The following is a 9,761-nucleotide window of genomic DNA, read 5'->3' as shown; positions in this document are numbered from 1 at the left end:
TTGAATCTGTTAAGATAAATAGGAGTGTAAATATCTTTTTTAAAATATTAGAAAGATTTTTGTCACTTTCCTTAAACGTTCGAGGTATATCAGTTCTTTTTCCATATAAAATTCAACTGTTGGTTTCTTGAAATGTGACAGCTTAGAATGAAATAGTTATTATAAAGCTTATCGGCAAAATATTAATTTGATATTATACAAGGCATGCGACCCGGTCTTCTCGTGTCATTAACTATAATTCAATCACAATTGCATTATTACTTTTATTAGTTTGTTAAGCTAAGATCCTTTGTCCTAGCTACCTAATATTCAAGTTTACCATTTACATATTACACTAGTCCATATTCCTTTTCTTCTTGTTCTTCCTCCCTCTCAATCTATCTCTGCAACATCAACATCATGAGTCTAATTGAGCCACCAAGGGACTTGCCGGGGTAGCTTCGAAAATTTCTACAAGATTGAGATATGTCCTCAGCGGCGGATGTAGTATGTGACCAATGAGGGCTATAGCCCCCGCTGGCTAAAAAAAATTCTAAGAATAAAAAAAAAATGTAAGATTTCTAATTAGCCTCCATTAAATCTATTAAAATTGGCCCTATAAATTTATGAATTCACAAATTTTCAACTTTGACTTTTAGAATTAAAAAAGCTTATATTATAATTAAAAATAATGATAGGTCATCACCACAAACATTTTTCTATTCTTGAAAATACGTCGAGAATAATTATAAATATATTAACAAATATTTTATCCATTTAAAATTTTAGTTTTAAAATTTTATTAATATGTAATCTAGCCCCCGATAAATTATTTTTCTAGATCCACCACTGATGTCCTGTTCAGTTGAAATGATATTGTTGGATTAATTACTTTATTAATTTGAAATCAATTAAAAAAAAGTCTCATTATTTATAATTTTTAGTTTAATTACAGAATTTAAATAAAGCACAAATGCCCAACTGAATTAAATCCATTAAAGAAATGCCTAATCCAATGAAATCTATTTAAACTCATATATTAAAAAAAACCAAATAAATATCTAAAATCATATTTTAACATTTCACGATTTGAGCATTTTGCTGTTGTCTTTCTCTTTAAGGCTAAAGCCTTGATTTCTAGCTAAAGTTCTAATATTTTTTATGTTCTATTCCTTGTTTCCATTTTATATGATATAAAATTTTACCTCTATGAATTTAGTTTTCTAGTTACACCATGACCAAGATAAATCATGGAAAATTTAGCTGATACTTAATTCGGTTTCCACATTGATCAAAATTGCTAAAGTTTTTTTTTTTTTTTTCCTAGCTTCAAATTCTTTTGTGCATCACATATTCCTTTGGAAAATTAAATTTTAGTTGTTTAGCTTTATGATGAGTTAATTCATGAGCGTGAAAAAAGCATTCTAGGCACATAATATTTGCTTAGATAATCATGTAGACTTCCTTAATTTTATAAATGGTCACATAAACTGCTTTTTAACTAATATACCCTTTGACTATAATAAAAATTATTATAATAAATACAAATGCAATATAAATATAATGCATAAAATAACATATTTACCAGTACATGTTAAAAAAAGAATTAATAAAAAAATTTAAAAACTTATATATCATGAAAATTATTTTTTTCCTAAACATTTATAAATGCAAAAAAAAAAATTTAGGGAACCTCAAGGAACAAGGAAAACTATACTAATCCAAAATTCATTAACCCAAAAATGGACATTAAAATAAATATTAGAAAAATAATATATTTTTTTTGTAAATTATTTTTGTGTGTAATTTTATTAATATCAAAATATATTTTATTAATTAATCATATATAAAATAATTTTTTATTAATATTAAAAATAACTTGTAAATTTATATTATTTTATATGTTATGATATTCTAATATTATATTTGTATTTATTATAAAAGTTTAAATTCAATTTTTGAGTCATTGTAGTCAAAGGATATAATAGTAAAAAGGAGTCTCTACGACCATTTATGAAACTAAAGAGGTCTACATGACCATTAAGTAAGTCTTGACGATTTAGATGGATTTTTCCTATGCTTTGTGATGGTTATTATTTCTTTATAAAAAATAAGTTTTTCTTTTTTCAAAAATCCCTTCTCCAAAAATTAAATAAGCAAATGTAATCCTTAATTTATATTAATTGCTTTAATGAAATTTTATTTTCTAAAACATTCTTTAATGAATTACACACACACACCTCCAATGTAATAAATATGTATTTTTTTTTTGTATTTTAGTAGTAGCTTCACTTTAATATCCATACTACATGGAGGATATATTATTAACTTCATAACAGATTTGGTGGAGCTTAGAAAGTTGTAATACAACTGACTGAGGGCTAGTCTAGTAATGTTGTAGTTTTTAAAATATTTGTTGTTAGTTGTGCTGCAAAAATAATCAGTTATGAAGAAAATCAGTTAAATGTTTGGTAAATTTTATTTTTAAAAGTGCTGTGAGTTTTAAAAACAGGTGAGTGTGTTTAGAAAATCTTACAGTTAAGCTACTGTAAGAATATAAATAACTAAATTAGACATGATGTTCAATAAAATTTATTTACTTATTTATAAGCATGTATATAAAATATTTTTAATTATATATATATAATAATTGATAACTAAAAAAATATTTTATATTATTAATTTTATTTTTGTTTTGTATCTCAATATAATTGGTAATAATAATAATCTCTTTAAAGTTAATTATTTTATTTCCTAATTAATAAGGATAATTTTAGATTTTTATAATATATATTAGGATATATATAGAATTATATTAAGTATGACAGTGATTTTCAAAATCAGATTTTGAAAACTACTCCTTTCGTACTTTTTAAAATATGTTGTAGGATGGATGATTTTACTAAAAGTAATTTTTTAAAAAATTTACCAAACACTAAAATTAACTTTTAATTTTTCAAAATCACTTTTACACCTCCCAAAAGCAATCCCAAATGAACCTTGAGCCGATTTATATACATATGTATAAAGAAAAACTAAAAAGAATTCGTAAGATCTATTGATATTATAACTTATTTAAGAAAAATAAAATAAAAGAGCGATCATTTGTCTACATTTTTATCCACATCTATGATCTACAAAAGAAACTACAGTGAACAAAATTTTCTTTACTCCTTTAGCTCTGTTAAGAGCTATCCAATTAATAAATCCTCATATTCAATAAAGCTTTCCTCTCTGGAGGTTCACAAGAAAAAAAATAAAATAATTCTTAGTATAAATAATTGTACAATACTTTTTAAAAATGTTTAAATCATTCTCAAGGACTAGAATCATCTTATAATCTTTTACAGATCTTGTGCCACTTGTATTTTGGTGCTAGTGTATAATTAGAATTTAACTGTATTTACTTTTTAATTTATTAACCACCGATCATGTTCATAAAATTTGCTTAGAAAAAAATCAAATGAAAAGAAAATCCTAATCCTATTCTTAAACATGAAGAAATCTTAAAAAAAATTCGTTTTTAACGAACCCCGGCTTAGTGAGGGAATTTTATTTAAAATAAATAAAAGAGTAAACAATCAGTTGGGGGACATAATGAGCTAGTCTTGTCCCTAAGCAAAGCCATAACCGAATACACCAAGAAAATAAGGGCTTCAAACAAAGCCAATAAACAACCGAAGTATAATCAATAAAATGATACTTTGGAAAGCCATTGGCGTCTTGAGATAAAAATCTGCAATTGATCTGCAATTAATAGAGAACATCAGTTGTACGTGCAATAAATCTAAATTAATTTGTCTGCTTCCATTTAATTTCTAGTATGTCTTTATATATATATATATATATATATAAACGCACGTAACATAACACCATAATACAAACCTAGCTCGAACCAAAGATGGTCAGAGAAATCACAAGATAGAAACATATAGGCATATTCCAATTCATATACAAAAGTGCTCAAAGGAATCAAATGCAATCCTTCGAATATAAAGCTAGATAGCTTAACCAAGGGTTTCATTGGATGCAAGGCAACCACTTGCTTGATCAGCATGCTCGCTTATAGATTCCAAGTGGAGAATAATTAAAAGTCAGTTGACGATTTATTTCTAAAATATTTTAGTCCAACTGATTGGTCATTAACAAAATCTGGATTTACAATCTTAATGACCTTAATCTTCAGTGAAGGGTTATTTGATAAATCATATCATATGGGCAAGAACTCAACACGTTGCAGCATATGATCCCCATTTGATCAATTTACAGATAAATTCATCATTCGATGAATTAAGGTGGCCAAAGATGAACCAAACAGCGGAAAAAATATTTTGGACGGCATACCAAGAAACCTCTGCATTTACCAGTGCTTCTACCAATATTTAAAAAAAAAAAGAAAAAAAGAAAGGCTTAGTAATTATACAACCATAGAGATTTAACTTTAGATTTCAAACACACCACTTTGAATCAGTAGTACTACTACGGCGCCATTTGCTATTATTGTTCATCAGCTGGGGATTTTAAGCTCCAGTTGTAAAAGTTATTAATAAACACTTGTAATCGGAATTTGAAATATAACGAGATTTTAATCATGAAAACCTTAAATCAATTCTTACTATTTTGTTAAAATTATTATTTTCAAAATTTTAAAATACATATTTACCGAACCTTTCATTATTTCTCAACAACTTTATCTTGTAAAGTCAGAATAACTGAATACCACTCTAAACCTAACTATTCTGGCTTTTAAGAACAGTACTTTTATGTAGATTAGTTATATCTCTCAATATAAAAGAGCATTTAATTAAATATGCATGAGATAAGTGCCTACAAAATAATTATGTAAAATGGAAAACAGTTTACTTGATGGGAATATAATCATATAGTATAAGCACAAGCTAAAGTAGAAACACAGACCAATTTTGGATATAAACGTATAGAGTTTTCACTGGGAGAGGAACAAAGATAGATGCAAATCCAGGCAGTGAGTAAGTGGCTTAAGGAAACTATGATGATGTTCGTATTGTAAGATGCAAGTCCTGCTAAATGCAACAAAAATGAAAATATTTTTGGAATCCAAGTAGATCACCATAAGAATGTTGCAAGCTGAATATATACATATGGATCAGCTATTGCATACTCTTAAGCTTGTCTAGAAGTAGTGCTTGCAAAATTATGTCATGAAAAAGCAGATACATGCTGAAGATAAAATGGGTTTGGACTTAATCAAGAAAATTAAAGCTTGTTGATGGAGGAGAAAGTGTAGTTTATTTAGCACTTGAAATTGGAGCAGTTGTTGTGGCTTTTGATGTCAAGATTTAGATGAGACAGGATTGTGATTAAATGGAAAAAAATACTAGATGGAGCTCATTTCCAAGAAGAGAAGTAGATCAAGAGAAAGTCAGCTTCAACATAAACGTAACTGATGCTGGTAAAGACACCAGCACAAGTCCATCCAACAAAAAGAATGCCCATTTGAGAAAATCCTTGCTCTTGAATCATGATAGCATATTTTTATACTGTTGTTGTATTTATTCAGTCCTGAAAACAATGCATTAACACAATCCTATGCTCTACTAAATCCTGTAAAATTAAGATTTGCCTTAAGAAAAATAAATGTTTATGTTGTAGCCTTAGTAAGAAAGATGACCAAATATGGTCTAAATTTGGAAGCCAGATGAGAACCTAAACAATAAATTACGAAAGAAGAAAACCCTAGTTGATTCATTAGTGTCGTGTGAAGTTCTTTTAGCTGCTGGCGATAGCTTTAAACATTTATACATAAATAAATAAAATCCTCAAACAACGACAATTAATTTCTTATAAGAAAGAAGAGAATTCCATTATAACGATGAAGACTATTTCCATAAGTCACGGTTCAAAACCCCAAGTAAAAGAAAGTAAGAAAGAAAGAAAAGGAAAAAAAGAAAACGTAAAATTAACATGAACAGAAGAGGAAGAAGCAAGAAACAAAAGATATAGTAATTAGTAGTACATAAAATTCCTGACCTTTTTTTTCTAATTCAAGAAACTGCTCCAACAAAGCCACAATCAAATTTTTACCAACATGGTATTGTTCATTCCTTTGTTTCCTTTTTAATTTCAACATCAGAACGGAGGCCTAACACCTGCGTTTCCAGACCATCCTTCGACTGGCAACTGAACATTCGGAGGCATATTCAGAGGCAAATTAAAGAACGGAAGTCCTCCGGCAGAACCAGCACCAGCGTCAGCAAACAAGTTATTAGGATTACCACCGCCGGCACCGCCGCTGCCCCCACTGGCTTGTTGCATCTGCAACTGCTCGTCCTCATCCAACGGCAGTCTCTCGTATGCAACATTGGTGAAGGACGCTGCGATCACAATCACTGGCCCTGCTGCAGTCAGCTCCCCGACCACGCTCCCCCCCACGACTTGCCCTTGACCACCGGCTAGAAAAATTGTCAAGCTTGTGGCACCTGGAGGAGCGGGTGGTGGTAAGAAAGAACCTGACAGAGAAAGTATCTCGAATCTTCCATGAAGAGTGACTATCGCTCCTGCTGCAGCTGGTTGTCTAATGCTGACGTTAGTGACCGTCCCGCTTCCACTGAGTATGCAGATTCCACGCTGCCTTCTCCTGGCGTAATTGGCAACGCAGTCGAATACATCACAGCCGTTTCCCACTTCAAGAATGTGGGCCCGGAGCGTGTTGGCGCTCTCGCGTGTGATTATAACTGGAGGTTTTGGTTTGTTCTTGGAGCCGGGGGGACGGCCTCTGGGCCTCCGGGCGACGATGTCTCCATGGCCGCCTGAGTTGCCGGCAGCGTTGACGAGGTCAAGGCCTTGGTGGTGATCACTTCCATCCGAGAACTGGGCCCCACCTACGCGATGGTTGTTGTTGTTGTTGTTGTTGTTGTTGTCGTGCTCTTCTGAATCATCAGCAGGTTGATGCTGAAGGTGAAGGTCAGGTCTATGGAGCTGATGATGAACGTAGCGAGAAGCTGTGCCTAAATCCAAACCGGCCATGCCAACATCAAACAAAAGGAAAACCCGAAAAAGAAAAAAAAGATTAAAATTAAAATTAAAATTAAAAACTGTTTTAGGGGTTAAATTTGTTTATTTTAAGCTAAGTTGAGGGGAAGTGGTGAGAAAAATTATATATAAAAGAAGAGTAATTAAAGAAAGGGAAAGGAGGAAAGCTTCGGGACTCGATGAATTGATTTAATTTGAATAGAGAGAAATTTGTTTATTTATGAATAAGAAAAACAAAAACAGCAACGACGAGGATCGAGTGCAGAGAAAGGAAAGGGGAGGAGAAGGAAAGAGGAGGGGACAATGACTCTAAAACGCAGCCATTTCTCTCACCCCTAAAGTTTAAAAATATATAAATTTAATATTATGTTTGTTATTTTTTTAGAATTTTCTTTCTTTATTTTGAGAAATGAAGAGAACATGCAGTTCTCACTCCCATTTGCAGCGCTTGAAAGAAACGCGATTAGAGAATGGATGAGTTTTGTTCAGTAATACACATCTATTGTTGTGAAGTAGGTGGTCTAATATTTAGGCTTCGAAGAGAAATAAATAAATATTTTCGATTTTAATACAAATTTAATTTTAAAAAAAAAAACTACTCTGAACCATCTTAAATCTATTTTGTGATAAGATAATCATAACATTTAAGCCTAAAATGAGTAGAATGTCATAAGAACCTCATTTGTAATGACATAGTTTTAATAGTTTATTGAAATCTCATCCATGATGGGTGTAGTGCAAACATAAACTCTATGATAATGCAATCCCAATACCTAAACAAAACATGCCAAATCCATTTCCAAATTATTGGAAAAGCTGCTTAACTAAAAAACTTATGCTAATAGGCAAGGTACAATAATAATATTTTAGATAAAGTATTAACAATCCCACTCATTTTCAAAAAAAAAATCCACTCAAATAAAATGTGGAGTGAGACTTAAGAAAGAAGTCTCATAAATGAGTCAAAAGATAATAACCCAAAAGTGAGCTAGGCTATTAGAAATAATTAAAAGAGTTAGCACCTAAGAGAACTCAACCTTGAGAACTTAGCTCTAATACCATGATAAAGAAACTACTTAATTCAAAATCATAAGTTGATAGGTAATTTTCTCAATAACTATAATTAAGACAAGTTTTAATGCAAATATTTTGGGGGGAAAAAAAAGAAGTCAACCTGCATAATGCACATAGTAGGACTTGAACTCCTACACGTGAGTGGAAAATATGTGATTTACTACTAAGTTATTTAGAAATTGAATTAAAAAAATTTTAACTTAATAGAAAAAAATATGAATTAGTACTAAAATGGATAGTGTTTTTCCTCACGCAGGTAACTTCAATTTGCATATATTATTGTTTATCAATAGTCTTTTTCTTTTGAATATATACTACAATTATTTTATTCAGAATATTTTACTAATTGAATCTATATTATAAATCGGAAGTTATGATAATTTATACATATCCATAACCTTAGGAAAGATAAAGTATTACTTTTTCATTATAAAAGAAGTTTGTAAACAATATTTAAGTTAAATCGCATTAAATATATTTGATAAAATAAACAATTTTACAGTTAAGAGTGATAACCAATCATTTCCTTAAAACGATTCCGACAAAATAAAAAGTTTTGAATAATGGTGTGATTGGATCGTGAGTTGCACGCGATAGGAGCTACGTCGTTAGTTTAAAGGAAATTGAAACACTTGATGATGAACAAAAGAACCCTAGAGGAAGAAATGTGTGGGTAGGGTTAGATGATACAAGTTGTTTCGTTTGTCATGGAGATGGAGGTTTGGACTTTAATTATAATATAAAATAAGAATAAAAATACGACGGGCGAAACTAACTATGGTTAAGGGGAAGAAGTTGACTAAGCTTGGTTAACGTGAGAGGAGGGGGACAATATTATTAAATTATTACAAAAACAATGGAGGCGAATGGGCAAGTGGGAGACTATGCAGCGGCGGGCGGGTCCTACTTTTGTCGTATCCTCATCTCCACCGTGGACGGCTACTTCTTTCATTTCATCAGCGCCATCCACGATTGACCATTTGATTGCCTCAACTCAACTGTGATTTATATTGCTGTGTGATCCAGTGATTAATAATTACCATGTGTTATTCGTTTAAATTCGCCAAAATAAAGTATCATTAAGGTTAATTCCTAGCTATTTCAGTGATGTTGATTAGCATTTTGATTTAATCATAATTAAAGATAAGTCTAATTTGGGTTACAACAAAAAAATTTGTATTAACGGGTCCTTCTTTTGAATTTTAACAACTTAATTATTCAAAATTAACTTATACCATTATTGATCTTGTGGGTTTATCTGAATTTTTTAAGATTTCAATTATTCTTTCACAAGTTTTCTAGAATAAAAGCCAAGCTTAACTCATACTAAAAAAAAAAAAGATTCGAGGATTGTTAGACTAATTCACTTAATAGTTAACACAAATTATTATTAGTTAATGTGAGACTGTCTCCCTTGAAGGTTGCTTAAATGGACATGATAGTTTCTCACTATCTAATACTTTCCATCAGGTGCGCATGAGTTGAGTGTTGCCTAAATCCCCATCACGTGAAAAAATAGTATGCTTATATATTGCCGTATCTGCATATACATGTTCTAAGTATTCTTAATTAATGTTTTATGTAGTTTTTTTCGTGGATGTTTATTTTCTTAGCACTTTTTGCTTAGGTTATTTTTTAGCTAGCTTTTATGACTTTATGTTCATAGCTTGATATGGGGTAAAGCTTATTACGTCCCT

At 30.6% G+C, this 9,761-nt stretch overlaps 1 protein-coding gene across 1 annotated transcript; it reads right to left on the bottom strand.

Moving 5' to 3' along the window:
• Positions 1-5,787: 5,787 nt before the first annotated feature.
• Positions 5,788-7,329, bottom strand: LOC102613296 (AT-hook motif nuclear-localized protein 23). Its single transcript, XM_006485512.3, has one exon. The coding sequence runs from the start codon at positions 6,982-6,984 to the stop codon at positions 6,088-6,090; it is 897 nt and encodes a 298-aa protein (XP_006485575.1). The 5' UTR covers positions 6,985-7,329; the 3' UTR covers positions 5,788-6,087.
• Positions 7,330-9,761: the final 2,432 nt, after the last annotated feature.

Source organism: Citrus sinensis, chromosome 4, assembly GCF_022201045.2.
Source record: "Citrus sinensis cultivar Valencia sweet orange chromosome 4, DVS_A1.0, whole genome shotgun sequence".
NCBI classification, from domain to species: Eukaryota; Viridiplantae; Streptophyta; class Magnoliopsida; order Sapindales; family Rutaceae; genus Citrus; species Citrus sinensis.
The sequence above is the reverse complement of the archived record's forward strand: the minus strand, read 5'-3'. Positions and strand labels throughout refer to the sequence as shown.

Coding starts and splice junctions, on each gene's coding strand:
- LOC102613296 (XM_006485512.3), bottom strand. CDS start 6,984: ATGGCCGGTTTGGATTTAGGCACAGCTTCTCGCTACGTTCATCATCAG.